The sequence below is a fragment of the Carassius gibelio genome, chromosome A21 (assembly GCF_023724105.1).
Source record: "Carassius gibelio isolate Cgi1373 ecotype wild population from Czech Republic chromosome A21, carGib1.2-hapl.c, whole genome shotgun sequence".
In the NCBI taxonomy this organism is placed as follows: domain Eukaryota; kingdom Metazoa; phylum Chordata; class Actinopteri; order Cypriniformes; family Cyprinidae; genus Carassius; species Carassius gibelio.
In genome coordinates this window covers 9,275,660-9,292,025 of record NC_068391.1, presented here as the reverse complement: position 1 = coordinate 9,292,025, position 16,366 = coordinate 9,275,660, and the positions used below count along the sequence as shown (strand labels likewise).

At 36.2% G+C, this 16,366-nt stretch overlaps 2 protein-coding genes across 3 annotated transcripts in view; one reads left to right on the top strand and one right to left on the bottom strand.

Moving 5' to 3' along the window:
* LOC127942062 (transmembrane protein 132C) overlaps positions 1–16,366 on the top strand; it is a 107,101-nt gene that overhangs the window by 19,564 nt on the left and 71,171 nt on the right. For both annotated transcript variants that reach the window (XM_052537604.1, XM_052537603.1), the window contains one exon: positions 9,985–10,891. In XM_052537604.1, coding sequence (XP_052393564.1) covers positions 9,985–10,891 — 907 coding nt within the window. The remainder of the gene's footprint in view (positions 1–9,984; positions 10,892–16,366) is intronic.
* LOC127942070 (60S ribosomal protein L17) overlaps positions 1–16,366 on the bottom strand; it is a 184,241-nt gene that overhangs the window by 100,107 nt on the left and 67,768 nt on the right. The gene's annotated exons all lie outside the window — the stretch shown is intronic.

Here is a 16,366-nt window from a genome sequence, read left to right as displayed (position 1 = left end):
GGAAATAATGTGTGAGGACCGGAAATTGTATCAACTCATCACCAGTGTCAGTTATGTCAACAGTTATGGCAACAGTTAATGCCATCCAAATCAATACCAGGATCAACACTTTTTAATTCTGATAAATTAACACCATAAAAACAACTCTAAACAACACTGGATATTTTGCCATGTAGCTATATATTGGAAAAACAACACTATTATGAACACAGTTTTTGTGTCATTGCTATGTATACTAGTTACTGCCAATGCTGGATTAATTTCTTTAGTATGGAATGAATTTGGATTGAACTTGGCTGTTAAGTTGATCATGATTAAAGCATTTTCAGTTGAACACTCCAAAACCCATGTGGTTTCTTCATCGAGATCAAAGAATGTTCAATGGATTTAAATGCCATGCTTAAATCAGAGTTGTGGTTTTATTGCCGATAAATATCCTCTGCATTCTGAATGCATTCAAAGCACTGTCATCAGTTAAAACAGCAAAAGTGTCGTTTCAAAGATTCTGTCTCTCTGCCACATGCTCATGCCCACGAACTGGAGTCTGGCCAATACGGCTGCGAGTTTTCATTATACAAGTGTTTTTATTTATTTATATATTTTGAATGGAAATATTTCTTCCTTCTCGCAGAATATCTGTTCAAAAATCATAATAGTTTTAAAGTATAATAGTTTAATAACACTGGATATTTAGAAAAAACTGTAAGTTTGCAAAGCATTCAGCTAACCTGTTAGCTTCACAGTTAAACTCCACAGAGGACGCTACTTTTTAATTTAGGGCCCCCCAAATTCTTTTTCTTTTTGCATTTAATTTTTTCTGTTTTCTTTATTTTATTATTCAATACAAATTTTATCATGAAATTAGTGTCTAATGGAATTAATATATAAAACCTCAACAATTTAACAAATAATTATTTTAAAATGTAATAACATTTAATCAATTTAAAACAAAATATAGCATTTTATTGTATAAATTATAAATTATACAGAACTGTATAAATTAATGAACAAAAATATAAAAATATTGTTTATTATTATTACTTTTAGAATTCGATTTTTGTATACAGTAGTTATATTTTTCTGTCATAATTTCTTCAAGTTAAACCAGACTTTTATAAATGTTGCCATGAAGGTCTTTGAGTTTTACTTTCAGTTTGATGGTAGTTTTTTCTTTCTTTCTTTCTTAAATTAAATGCCTTACTGGCTGTGTTACAGACTGTAAGATTAATCCATATCCAAGTAAAAATGTCCATAGCTTATCATCGTTATTGACATAAATTTTATCATGATATGATATAGTTTATCCCCCAGCTCTACTAGAATTCCATGAAGCATTGCGAATGAGATAGGAAAGTATTTTCAGAGTTTAGGGAGATTGACATGATTACGTAATTCAAAGTGCTTTATGGGATGTTTCAACTCTCTGATTGGTGGAGATTTGGGTAATTCAGGGGTAATGCAGTGGGTAATGTAGTTTTTGATTAAGAGTTCTGCAGTTGAACATAATTATTTGAAAAATATTGACGGCTTCAGAGGTGACAGAATTCTGCGGGGGGGCTGAATCTCGCATTACAGCTGTCTTTGTCTTTGAATGGGAATACTAAAAGAGTGCTCTCTCCAGTTATTTCAAATCTCCTTGCTACCTGTTACACTGACTAGCAATAGCAAGTTGCAAATCACTCAGCTACAAACTAAATACTACTGAATATTTACAAAAAAAAACCAGACTTTTCAATATGTTCCACCCTCTGTTTCAATAAGAAACATGTCAAGAAATAAAATAACAGTCGTCAAACCATTTCTATGGGGCTGCTGAGCTGTTCCCAGTTGGTACAAATAGTAATATTTCCTCTAGTAAAGATGCTGCTTTAAAACTAAGGCTAAATTGCATGTTGTTTGGAGCAGTGTTAATTTTGACACGAAATTTTAATTTAGTTTTAGTCTTAGTCTTTTGACTATAATTCTTTTTAGTTTTAGTCAAGTTTTAGTCATCTGATTTGTTTTAATTTTAGTCTTATTTTAGTCGACTAAAATTGCTTGGTATTTTAGTCGACTAAAATTGCTTGGTATTTTAGTCGACTAAAATTGCTTGGTATTTTAGTCGACTAAAATAAGACTAAAATCAATAACAGATTTACTAGACAATTTTTTACAGCTGGTATAGGAAACAAACTTAACCAAAATATATAAAACACAAATTCAACTTTATTTCAACACAACTGTGTCTTTATTTTGATTCAAAAGCTTTTATGCAGCAACAAACACTGTCATGATAATGTAAACAATAACTAATTGACCATCAATAAAAGAAAAATAACGTTAGGTCCAGGACCTTAAAGCTTACAGCTGAGCTGAACAATAAGTGCATACATTTAAAGTAAATATTTAATAAGTTGGGTGGATAAAAAAAGTAACAATATTTTATAAGGTATTCATTTGTCTAGCAATATTGTATGTTTTAAATACTACAATATTGCTAGATTTGTATGTATAATGATAGGATGTGAACATTCATGTTTCACATGACTAATATAGAAATATTTGTGATATTGTCAACAAGTAGAACATTATAAAATATACTAAACATTAGTATTAATCAAATGTATTTATCATGATATTACGTATTAGTATTGTGCTCGCATCTAATTTGAAGAAGGGGCTATTTTACAGTACTTTTCAGTTCGTAATATTTAATGCTACAACATCTACGCACTGCACTATTCCAATTTTGCTTAGCTCAATAAACAAAAGAACATCGTTGTGAAATTACATTTGAGAAAATGTCCGGGTGGCTCGTCTGTAAATGTCTTTTCAAATTGGTTGTGTTCTTGCCACGAATGAGCGCTCTGCGTGCTTTACACTTTGTTTTGTTTTGTTCGTCGTCAAACGTGAAGTGAGCTGTGGACATTTTGTCGCTCTTTTAGACAGTAGGGTCTTTAAGCAACAGCTGCGAATGGAACAGCGACCGGAAGTTTGCCGTCACACCGCTGTAGCCAAGAACGTAAAAGTCACTAAGCAACGGTAAAACAGAACAGCGCAACGCAGCATTAATTCATTTATTGAGATCCAAAAAAATATATAATTTAAAAAAGCAAGAGAAGGATTGCTTTTGGCGTTAAATGACAATCTTTTGTCAGAAGAGGAGTTTTTAATATTGTATGATGTAAATAAGTCTAAAAACATAACATTTATTTACCTAACCTCTCACGTTGTAGCGACTCCGGCAAATCAGCTGTTCTCCCGTAGTAGACCGTTAAATTAGAACATCACAAAGTAGCAGTTAAATTCGCGCAGGCGCAATACAACGCCAGAATGGCGTTGACGATAATGTCAATCAATTTAGTCATAGTTTTAGTCTCCATCAGTGCCTTCTATTTTAGTTTTCGTTTCGTTTTCGTCGGCAAAAATATATTCGTGACGAAAATAATGACGAAAATATTTAGTCAACGAAATTAACACTGGTTTGGAGCTATATTTATAAATGAGTTATGTTTAGCACATGCACATTCTGTTTAAATCAAATAATCATATTTAACTGCTCTCCTTTGTGTCAAATATGATTACTTTGTGTTTGCTCTTGACTCCAGCCTGCCTAGACACACTGCCAATGGCCAAACAAAATAAAGCCCTGAAATGCCATCATAACATTGGTGAAGTCAGCCTAGCTGCAACTGGCCAAATTGGACATATATAGTAGTCAACTAATTGTTTCTCTAACAAAAGTTTGCCCAAAAAAGAAAAAACAAAAGCACTGTTGGGTGAACAATAACCAAGTATGCAAATTTAATAGAAGCTCATATATTTTCAAGCTGGTTTGTGGTTGTCATTTTTTCATTCTTGAAGGCTTTGGATTCTAATAGTCTGAGCCATCACTCATATTTCCATTTGACTTCCTCCCACCAGCCTCTGTCCTCGCTTATTTTTCATTTGTCGAGGAGATGTGATCCCTGGAGGTATGACTCTAAATGAGAGAGTACCTGCATACCATTACATCATCTCCAAGTCTTCCTGTATGACAGGGTGCCTGCTTCCCTTTTAAGCATGGTCTCCCATAATTCATCGATGTTGGACTCAGCATCAGACTGAATCCGTTAGTCAAGGACTACAGAATTGAGCTGAGATTGCAAAGAGTGGGAGAGAGTTGGAATGGCTAAAAATCTCACCAGATGAACCAATCCACAAAGCCTGATACCTTGAAAAAAAAAAAAAAAAAAACATTCAGCTCTCCCAGAGTGCAACAGCAGTTGCTGTGGATAGCATAACAGGTACTCTGAGGTGCTCAAATCTGCAGTTTTTTTCTCCTTCTTTCCTCCGGCCTTGACAAATCTAGTGAGCCATCAGACTTCCAGAGTCAATTTACTTTTCCAGCCCTCATGGCAGTACACTCAGCCTCAACGAGCAATAGATAGCAATAATGTAATCATAAAAAGCCCACTCTGGTCTCAAACGAGTCTTCTACTGTGTGCTTATGTTTTTGGCCTCTTAGGTTTGTTTAGATGTCTCATCGGGGCACAAGTTCCCTGCAAGCCTTAGTGCACAATTGCTTATGTTTTGATGAAGTGACGTAGGGCAGATTGTGGAAGATATTTCTGCAGCCATGCATGACAAAGGCAGATCAAGAGTTTCCTGCCATTAGTCGCTCTCTGAAAATTTCTTCATTATCATTATGGAAAATGGTAATGTTTCATGCGTCAATTTTGAATGGGGAAAAGGGAGAAGATGGATTTATAGAATCTCCCAGAAAGCAATTGAGCTGAGGTCTAAAACTTGGAAGAGAAATATCCATTGGGATTCTGAATGCATTTAATTTAATTATTCAGCAAAGAGGCATGAAATTGTTTAAAAGTGACAGTAAAGATTTACGTTGTTACAAAAGATCATTTATGATGTGCTTTGAGTAGGAATGAAACATTTGTAAGGCTGTTTGTTCACAAAAGAATGATGAGATAAGCTTGAATGTCACATTTTTTAACACATTTTTAATGCATGAATTTACCTCAAATCGGCAAACTATCACAGTCTGTTTTGTTGTTGTGAACCTCACTGTTCAAACCAATTTTTAATTAAAGAATCCTGAAAAAAATGTATCACAGTTTCCACAAAAATTTCAATCAGCACAACATTTTCAACACTAATAATAATAAGGAAATGTTTCTTGAACACCAAATCAGCAATACTGTAGATGTTAGTGTGAATTACAGTCATCTCAACTGTGTATTCTGTAACCGCTTTAAAAACAAAAGTTCAAAGGACTAAAATTAGAGTTGATGTGCTTGATGAGTAAGACAACCTCACTTGGCAAATTGTTAACAACTTATACAAAATGGTTATAAAAGGGTATGAATTATTTTGTTGAATGTGAAAGTCTTTTCAAGCAATGTTAGACCTTCTTTTACTCATAAATGGAAATCTGCTATTCTAAAAACCTAATTGAATTCCCGATGGGACCCAGAGTGAATCAGCCCTCTGGGTTGTCCTACAAACCGACATCATGACTAAACAGCTATTATTTTTGGAGCTCAATCGAGGCCGATCACAGCTAGCAATCGTGCTGATGTCAACAGAGCAGTTGAGGTTAATGCACTCTGTATCTACACGTCATGTCAAGTAGCTCTGAAGTGGTGGGTGCCATTTTGCCTAGATCTAAAATCAACAATGGATGACGAGGAAAGACTCTCTATTTAAATGTGACAGAAGCTATGTTTTTTTTTTCGAGTGGCATCCTCTCATAGGCTCAGAATATTTCATTTTTCTTTTACTTATCTCCCAACATTTGAAATCAGCTAAATTTTCTCCCCTTTGCTCGACAGACTCGTCTCAGACGAAGCTTACATGCTGAGATTCCTGCTCCACAATACTGATGCAATCAGTGCGTGTGCTCAATGCCCCGATAGCTGGTGCCTTTTCTGTCTTCCTCCCAGTCTCTGTCATGTTCTAACTCAGCATGTAATTATGTGCAGTGTAGAGTTACTTCTGAAATGTAATCTGGAACAGACTAAAAATTGCATGGCAAAATTGTGATCAGCGGCATAATCTAAAGCTAAAGCTAGACTAAAGCAATAATCCATGAGTGGCAATGTATTACAGTGGTTTTACCTTGAGGAAGGGTTGTTCTGAGGCATGAGCAATAAATTAAGACACTAATGTTCTTTATTAATCATTTCTAAATTATAATTATTAGAGCTGTGTTTTGGCAAGAATCTGGCAATAAAATATATTGCGAAATTGTAAGCAGTATTTCTTTATTTCGGAAGAGCTTATTTTACAAAAACTGCCTTCTTTATAGTGGAAGCCTGTTGTGGAGTACAGAGCTGAGCTGCTATTGGTGGTAAATATGAGCTAGGTTTGCTAATGCTAATCTTAGTGTTGTGCCCTTCACTACTTTCTGTCATGATTTATGTGTAGGGATAACAATACTGCTGTCTAGTAGGGCTTTATAACCAAAATGAAACCACAGAATCTTGGATGGAGCCCTAATAATTATCAGAATAAACACTTCTTGTGGCAAGTATACTGTAATAGGTACTGTAATAATCCCAAATATTCATTTTTCATACTGTACATTAAAATATGTAATGTACTTGTCATTTTCAGCAGATTTTCGTGCTTTTGGTTTTATTTTGTTGTTAATTTTGATCAAATGTTATATAATTGTAATAACAGTACCCCCCTCCTCTTTTTTTTTGTTGTATCTGCATAAATGAGAAACAAAACCATTCTGTTTCCAAACCCTAGGCATTGCCGGAGTCTGTTTAGGTTGGCTTTAGCTGTTAAAAACTTGGAAGTTCATCATATTAAGTATTAGCCTACGTTTTTCTTTTCTCTGTGCCAGGCCATGATATTGTGCCTAGGGCATCCATGTCTGTCTTAAAACTTAATTTTCTCTCATTCTTTTTTAAGTGGACTAAGATATGTTTTGGCTCATTGATTGTCTTCCTATTAAGTGGCTATCTTTGAAAGATGTATTCTACTTGCCTTCAAATGATGGTGTTAACCTCAGACTCCGAACACTACTTACTCATTTAAAGTATGCAGTGTGGGGACTCTGAACTATTACCATTATTAATGTTACCTTTCAGCTCATCAGTTGGCCACTGTCCCATGCAACCATACTTCACTTACAGTGAGATTAAACACGCTTTTCTGTTGGCAGCTGAGAAAATGTCCCAAGGGCAATCCAATTACGATGCCCCAAAACCTTACTATGTTAACTTTTCCTGAAGGCCAGAATCTAAAATTGGGACAGTTTTCCATGGTAGAGCATATGAGTTAACTGCTCCTTACCATGTGTGTGTCACTTTCAGCATGTACTTCAGTTACTCAGAGTCTCATCTAATGCATCAAACTCTCACTAAATTGATACAGACCAATCAAGGAAGCGGTGGAGAGTCACTTTAAAAATAGCCGTCAAGTGACCAAAAAAAAAAAATTAAAAAAAAATTGTGTATTTAGGGGTGACTTTGGAGTTAAGTCTTTAATTCTTGTATCTTCTGCTAACCATAGTCTGCTTATGAAGAATAATGTAACTATAAAAGAAAACCCTAGGCCTATTAGAAATTAGATAACAACTCAAATGAAGAATGATCTCTTCCCACACATTAATCATTAAAAACAGAGAAAGTAATAAACCTTTTTCATGCTGGAGTATTATTTTCTGGTCTATATCCTAATGAATTACTAAATGTGTTTTTTTTCTCAAATATTGTTTTAATTATAGTGTACAATTAGGTGTCATGCAATCATTCAGAATGTGCTTCGAGTAGAGTAAATTAAGCATTTGTGAGGCTCTTTATTCACCGAAGAGTGATGACAGAAACTTGAATGTGACTTTTTAAAAATGCAAGAATTCACTTAAAATCGCCAAACTATAACAGTCTGGTTCTTTAATGTGAATTTGAGATTATTTGAGATGGATATAGGATATATTTAGATTAACGTCTTTCAGTGAGGCAACAGTCTTGACTTGCCTTGAGTTTTAACTATTCTGAGCTGTATCAAAATTGTACACAACATCAGTTTAACCCCATAAAATGATCTCGGCTCACCTGCTAATTAAGCCTTGAATACAGTTTAGGATGAACATATGCTAATTTTAGAGAAAAAATAGGAGCGCTTAACTGATCCAGCAGAGATGAAACAGTGTAACACATTCCCTCTTTTATCAATCATTCATAAATGGATTTACAAGTAATTTTAGTTTTTTTCTGCTTAGAGCTCTGAGATTTTAATTTCTCCACACAAATTCTGTACTTTTGTGTGTGAGGTTGCCTCTTGAATATTGACGTGGGTTTGAGCAACAATTCTGTGAAGTGATTAGATATGTCATAAGCTTGTGCTCTCACTTGTAATTGGCTCTGAGGACAAGGACAGCATGTATGTTCAGTCACTGACTGCTTGAGAAACGCATGTGTGTTTCTTTCTTGTTAGCTTTCTTCCTTCTGCTCTAGGACATAGCAACTGATTGTGCCCTGTGGAGCGTTCTTTCTTTCCATGATGTGGACTGTTTATAACTACCATATTTGTATATGTCATCAATAATGTCAACCAATACAGATGTAATATTTAGATTCATATTGATTATATATATATATAATAAATATAAATGTATATATAATGAATTACATTTATAGAATTTATATTTATGGAGAATCATTATATTGTAATATATTGAATATTTGTTAAGTTAATATGCTGTAAACACTTGAATTTCATGTCAGGATATCATATTAGTCTGTATCCTTATGATCAAGATAAAAAAAAATATATAAAATCTCTTGCCAAAATATGTAAGTATAATGTAAAATTGTCAAATAATGTATCTATAAATAACAGAATTGATCTAGTATCAGCCATAACTTGCTGATAATTATCACAGTTGGCCTAATTTTAATATTGTCACATCTCCTTTCTTTTTTAATTACACTTTTTCAGTAAGTTGAACAAAGTTTCACTGTGATTTTCAGTACACATGGCCCACATAATATTTTGGCTAAACACTTAGTTTAACAGAGAGACAAAGAAATGCTGGTTTACTGCCAATGTTCTGCGAAAATGCCCATCTGATTCTTCCAAATGACTAGACGTGATATTCTGCTTGTTTTCAGGAGAAAGACACAATGTCTGCAATTCAATGAATTTTTTTTTTTTTTTTAGGTAACACTTTTGAAAAGAAACCAGAATTTTTACTTAAGTTAATCAGTTTGGTGTAGCACAGCATCCAGTGCATGTTTTGTGCTTTATTTCTCTGATTTCTTTACTCTTTATCTTTCCCACTTTTTTTTTTCTCTCTCTCTCTCTCTCTCTCTCTCCTTTTTATTGCTGCCAAAAAGAATAATGTTTTATCCCACAGGAAAATAGTCTTTGAGTAAACTTTTACTCTTACATTACTTCACTGACATTTTGCTTTACTCTTCTCAATATCTGGATTCCGTAAAACAAAACAAACTGATTCCACTATATTCACTCAATATTCATGAGATGTTTTGATTTATTATGGGTGATTTTCATTAAAAGAATAATTAAACAAAGTTAACCCACTCTATACAAATTCAGTAGAACATTACTCCCGACTTAATATATATTGCATAGGCAAAACCTTTAAACAAACCATGAAATACTTCATGTTGCACAGTGGTATAAGCATCTTCCTGATGTGCTGTAGTGTCTGCCTTAAGCACCAATAGCATTTGTCTGCCACAAGCTGTCACAAATCTCCAGCATCTCTTTCTCTCAGACTAGCGTTGTGACGCAAAATCAATGGAGCCTCTTGGGTCCTTCCATCACCCCAAATATCTGCAGTGAACTGCTGGTTGAAGGCATTCAATAAAAGAGTCCAGTTGCCTGGAGATGAGATTGCAGAATGGGGCGGTAGACAAATGACTCTTGCTTTAGAGCATGTAAGAGCATGCAAGTAGCTAGACTGGGTTTAGAGGTCTGATAGATGGCTGAGTGATGTATTTTTTCGTCTTCTCTGTTATTTGTCAGTCACCCACAGTCGGATGCTGATGGAAGGACTGCAGAGATTCGGTGCCATCCCGACGTATCTTCCGGTCCGATACCAGGTGCTGAACGCAGAGTCAGCCTTCTTCCTGAAGGAGGCCAACCAGGACATTATGAGGAACTCCAGCCTACAGGCTCGTACGGAACTTTTCTTTATCCAACAGGCCAGAAAGATGCCGTCGGTCAATGCCAGTTACGGGCCGCTGTATGTGGAACAGCCCGTGCCTGCGGAGCTTCTGGGCCCAGGACTCTTCAACAACCCTTCATCCATGTCACCATCATCCACTTCCTCGCCACTCTTTAGTTTTAACTGGAAAGTGCAGACTTTTATTATCAGTGAGCGAATCCACCCGAGTTGGCCGAAGGTTCAGGTTCTCTTCTACATTGTGGGACGAGACTGGGATGACTACAGTGCCGTGGACAGGTTGCCATGTGTCAGGATGTTTGCCTTCCATGAAACCCAAGAGGTACGAGGCACCTGTCATCTGAAAGGGGAACTCGGACTGTGCGTGGCTGAATTGGAGCCTCTGCCCAGCTGGTTCAGTCCCCCTAGTGTCATACCAGGTCGACAGAGATCTCCCGAGCTGGTTGAAGGCACTCCCGTGGAGCTGTATTACATGCTACAATCCACCGACACTGGGGAATGCAGCTCGGAGGACACCCGCAAGACCAATTCCATTCGCACTGGGCAACTAGGCCCTGCCGGTTACTTTTTAGGGCCCACACCCATGCGCAGGATCGGCAGCGTGCGCCTATTCCAGCCGCTCTCTGAGCTGCGTTTGGACAGTAACTTTGTGGTGATGGTTCCCTCCAGACCCATCAGGCAAAGGGAGACAGTGTCAGCCTTCCTAGCGGTCTCCACCCTTTCATCAGTAGAGATCTTCACTTTAAGGTGAGTAATACTTTTTTTTTTTTTATAACCTCCACCCCCCCACCCCTGCTGTCAGCAGACCTTCATCTGAACTGTACAAAACCACTGCTCTCTAACAATGAGTATTATTGAACCATTGCACCTTCTAGGAGAACATATTAAAAAATTTGACTTGACATTTATTGCATGACACCTACGTAGCCCAAAGGCAATTCATATGATTATTCTTTCAAAACAACTACTAATTAACTCTCAATTAGTAGATTTAACTCTTAATTAGTAGACTAAATACAAATTAATTATTCAGGGAAGAGCTGTGCAAACTACACAAGATGACCTCATTGAAATTAATTTTCCTCGCAACACAGTGTGCAAAAGTGAGAAAATTCTTTATTGATTCATTGAGTGTTGAGCTCTAATTAGAACAAGCGGATTTGATGAAGCGACTAAAGACATTCTGTGCAAATGATTAAATGACCGTGAGAGAAATTAATGTTGGTTCCTGTTTGTATTCTCCCACGCCTGATATCTAAACCATGTTTTGAATTACACACTGACAACCTTGGCAAATTTGTCAACCTCAGTTAGCATTGGCTTATAGCTCGGCCACTATCTTGTGCGTGATTAACGAACTTTTAATGTTCCGGTGTCAATACGAGCCAGTTTTGCTTCTGTCTAATTCATTTGCGAGTAGTGGGTGTTTACTAGAATAATGAAGGAAGCTTAGCATGCAGAAATAAAAAGCTCAGAAATGAATTGCCTTTGATGTAGACAGAAATAAAGAAGCTCCTGGCAGATGCGTTGTTTTTGGAAATGTTCTCCAAGGGTGCTCTAACATTAGAAACAGCAGTTTCTAATAGAGTTATGCGGCCAGGTTTAATTAATGCAGAAAGAAAAAGTTTAGTCCTCAATAGCAAGTCAATTTATGATGTCTTGGGTTACGTGGTGCTGTGGGAAACTGTTGATTCCTCCTGTGTTCATACAGACTGGTGATAAAATCCTATAAATGTTTCGTTTTTTGTGCTTTTTGCCTTTCCTCTACTTGATGCCTAAATGTCTTTGTGATGGCTCCAAGTCCCCTCAACCCCTGGAAATAGGCACAGCTCTGTTCTTGGCTTGGGCCACGCTCCAAGTTCCAACCGAACAGTTTTTTTTTAATAGTGACCAGCTGAGCTCTGCTGATAGGGCTGTTTCTCTAGGGTCCCTGGCTGCTGATGTGTTGTGTAGTTGTGTAGGTGCTTGAGGGGGAGGGGAAGAGGTTATGTTGGGCGGCAACACATGGTTCAAACTGGCTATGTCGCTGGTGCTGTTGGAGCCGGATCTTCTCATCTAATAATCAGCCTAGGGATAAAAATCCTCCCTGATCAGCTTTTCCCTGCCTTAACACAATCAGGGTAAAACAGAATAGCTCCTGAGAACCCCATCTGATGCCAGACTTCATACAGCATGATGTGCAAATGAATACACCGTACACAGCACATAATCTGTGACCTGTAGAACTGAGATTTAAAGTGCATCTTCAGATTTTTTTTTTGCAGCATGTATAAGATGAAAGAATTGACACGCATGGTTGAACCGCTGCTGCACATAATTGGCAAATGAAAATCTACAAATCAATTGAAATAAATGCATTTCAGTCAGGATCACTTTCATCAAATGTATATTTATTATAATAAAGCATACAGTTAGTGTTGGCAGTATGATCTGGTTCTGTGCAAACTTCATGTGTTCCGTAACGAGCTTTTATTTGTAAACAAGATTTTGAGATTGCATTTCACAACTGTTCTTAAAATTCCCACCAACCACTATTTTTAATCTTTCCTTGAGAATAGAACTCATGACTGTAAGATTACTGTGTTTATTGGTGATGACCACGCTTGTAAAGTTATTAGTTTTCTTTCTTGGGTTAGTGTTGTGTATTTGGAGCTTGCACTTCCTTGCTTTTTGCCTCATTAGTGGTTTGGAGAGCAGTTGAGAACATGTTGAGATGGGATTTACACCTGATTCATAATGCAACTGGTAACACGCTTCCCTCGCGAACAAATTAACAACCTCTCATAAGATAAATAGCCCCTGCTGTATTGTAAATTTGACTTAACAATCTTACACGTTTCTGCATGTCCCAGTAGAAAATATGCTAATACATGCAAATTAATAATCGTTCCTTACGGACAATTTCTTATTTTCCTATACCAGAGATATTTCTCCTCATCCAAGTTTAGTTCAATTGCATATACAATTTTCTGATAAGTGCAAATTACCAAAAGTTGATTGGGTCTGTCATTTGACTGGCCCATAAACATGAATCTGATTGTCTTGAATCTGAAGGTGTGTCTTAAATAAATCAATAAAAATAAAAAGTTATCTTTCTCTTTATTTATTCCTTCCCTTTCTAGCTTGTACTTATTTGAAAAATGCCTAAAACTTGGTATTATGAGCACTTCCTGTGTCTGTTTGCCTCTTTACGAAGAATCACTTTATGTATTCCCCAATTGTAAGTCGCTTTGGATAAAAGCATCTGTAAAATGACTAAATGTAAATGTAAAATGTAAATGTGAATACAATTATTGCATTTCACTTTAATAGCCTGTGGTCACATTATTTATTGACTTCCTTTTTGAATAAGCGAAAGGTTTATGTTTAAATAGCTGATTTAAAGGCCACCCATAATGCATTTTTCACACTTGTTCTTAAGTACAGCAATTCTGTAGATCCATCGTACTCTGTTTAATATGGCTTACTGTCGGCACAGAACACATTTATGCATATATTAATCACGTTCTGATATAAAATATTCATTCTTAAAGAGACCAAATATGAATATTCCGTCATCATTTGTTTTATTCTTGAAGTGTTTTCAAACAAATACTAATTCTTTTTTTGTGTGTGTGTGGAACACCAAAGCTCTTTCACATAAATTGTCCATGCTAGGATTGCACCAATATAAATATTCTGGCTGATATAGATACATATTTTTGTTATGGCTGATTCTGTTATGTTATGGAAAAATTCTGCTCTTGTCTAAATAAATAAAAAAAATTGACACTAAAATCTGTTCTTTTGCAACAAATTTGTACTATAATGTAATTTACAGCGAAAAATGGATTTTCATTTTGAGAAATGCTTTTTTTTTAAAAAACAGGTGTTTTTAAAGACCTTTTATTTCTAAATGTGTTAGATATCTAAATGTAGTGTAAATGTCCAATATTGAAAAAAGTGTTAACTAATATGGTCCTAATCTATTGTGTATTACCATTACCAGCTGCTCTTTTCTTTACAATGAATGCCAATGGTGACCACGGCTCTCCTTGGTCCCCATTCACCTTCATTGTATGGATAAAATATACGTTTCTTCCTGATGTTCCTGAAATGGCATTTCTTTCATCCATTGTTTGGCTCTCTCTAACACACCAATTGTACTGTGCATTTATATTCAGTGTCCCCTTAGATCAAGGGCTATGAATTGGCCTTTGCACTGATGTATTGGAAGCTGGAAGAGCAACTAAACTTGATTAGTTGCCATCACAGTTTACAGAGCGATTCCTCGTAATTTCCTTCTGCCCCTCCAGGGTCACTGGCAGGTGTTTACTTTGAAGGCACAGACTCACTTCATCTGGCCATTAATAAGTAATTAGTGATTTGTGCACAGGGGAAACTTATTCGGTCTCAAGCTCTAGTTTGATTTACTTGCCACACAGAAGATGCTTTGTTCCCCCCACGAAGCAATCAGAGGCTGCCCGCAGTGAATAATCGTAGTGCGTACATTTCTTGGTAATGATTTTTAATGCATCCCCACCCATGAATTTCTCAACCTTTCAGCACATTGGCTGTCATTATTTGACTGAAGGCACTGGATGATTCAATGACCCGGGGTTTGATGTGAGGTAGTTTGTTAGTCTGAACTATAATCAGTATGAGTAACATTAAGTGTTGTGGATGGTCAGTGCTCAGACGTTTTCATTTTTCCTCCCCGCGGTTCACAGCAGCAGGCCACCACTTTAGAGTAAATCTGTTTGTTTTTCTGACTTGAAGAAGCAGACTTATTCCCAGAAAGAAAATGTTGTTCATGATAGTGGTATATGAAGTTTGCTGGCTTAAATGAAGTCCCCTGTTTTCTTTTCTTCTTTTGAATGCAAGTTTTGAATGCATTTTTACACTACTGATTAAAAGTTCGGGGTTGGTCAAATTGTTGAATGTTCGCTAGTGGTGTGATATTTCACAATTTTTGATCGTGAATGATTACAATTTCTCCACAATCTGCTTGTGACGAAACATGATAGTATCGTTCTATAGCGCACATTCTATCTGTTGCAATATACTGTACAACATGACATACATACACATAAAATGTTAACTCAGTGGTACATTTCGCAGTCATAAAAGTACATTATAAGTACATACATATTAGATATAAACATAGAAACTTAAATGGTATTATTTGTAATACATGTATGCATATATTTGTAATAGCCATTTATTAGTTAGCCGTAATGTCAAAAAAAAAAAAAGATTATATTTATTAAATGGATGATTTCTCAAATATATCAGAAGGGTTTGATATTGAATATGTATTGGTATTGGATGTTAAATTGAGCACCTATTTCAGATATTTCCATTAATTACTTTTGCAGTTTTTACATTTCTACTATACTTCAAAAAAGAAAGAAAAAAGAATTACACAGACATTGCTGGTAAATGTAATATAATAATTAAGAGGAAACTGCAAGTAACACATTGAATTATGAAGTAGAAAGACTGAAGTTCTATTTATTTGTAAAACACTCCATTGATCTTACAACAGCTGTCTGCCTCCTGTACTTCTCTTTTTGATCACTGCTGGATGGGGAGAACAATTGGAAGACTTTAACAGTGAAAGATGTTTCCCTAGATGGGGATTGGTGAAGTGTGCTTCAAGGCTTGGGAATGATCTCATTCTGGCCGTCAGCACCACTGAGCCTGGTTGGGAGGTTTGGCCTTTATCTCTCACTTTAAGCATGTGATTTGGGGCAAAGCCCTCAGAAGCTTCTGGAAAAGTGTGTAGTGGGTGGCTAAGCCTTGATCAGCTTGTGGGGGGGATCTCTTGTCGGGTCCAGTAATCCCAGAATCATCAGATAACAGGAAATGCATTGATGACCTGATGATGGTGTAATCTCTGCAGTTGCAAAAGTGTTAAAAAGGGCTATTAATAAGGCATAAATACACAGCCATAAGAGATTACAGTGAGCCCTACTCACTTCCCTACCCACAAAAACATCTGAAGACTTTTGTAAAAGAATAAGAAACCTGACATTGTCTGTGAACGCTGATCTCTGCAACCTACACCAGAACTATAATTCCCTGTGAAGAACAGCCAAGAACAAAACAATGTGGTGTTTCATGCACATAACAAACACACACACACACACAAATACACCTATATATGTTATTTTTTTTTATTCAAAAATATATGTTGGAAACTGTGATATGTGACCCTGGACAACAAAATCTTAAGTGTCA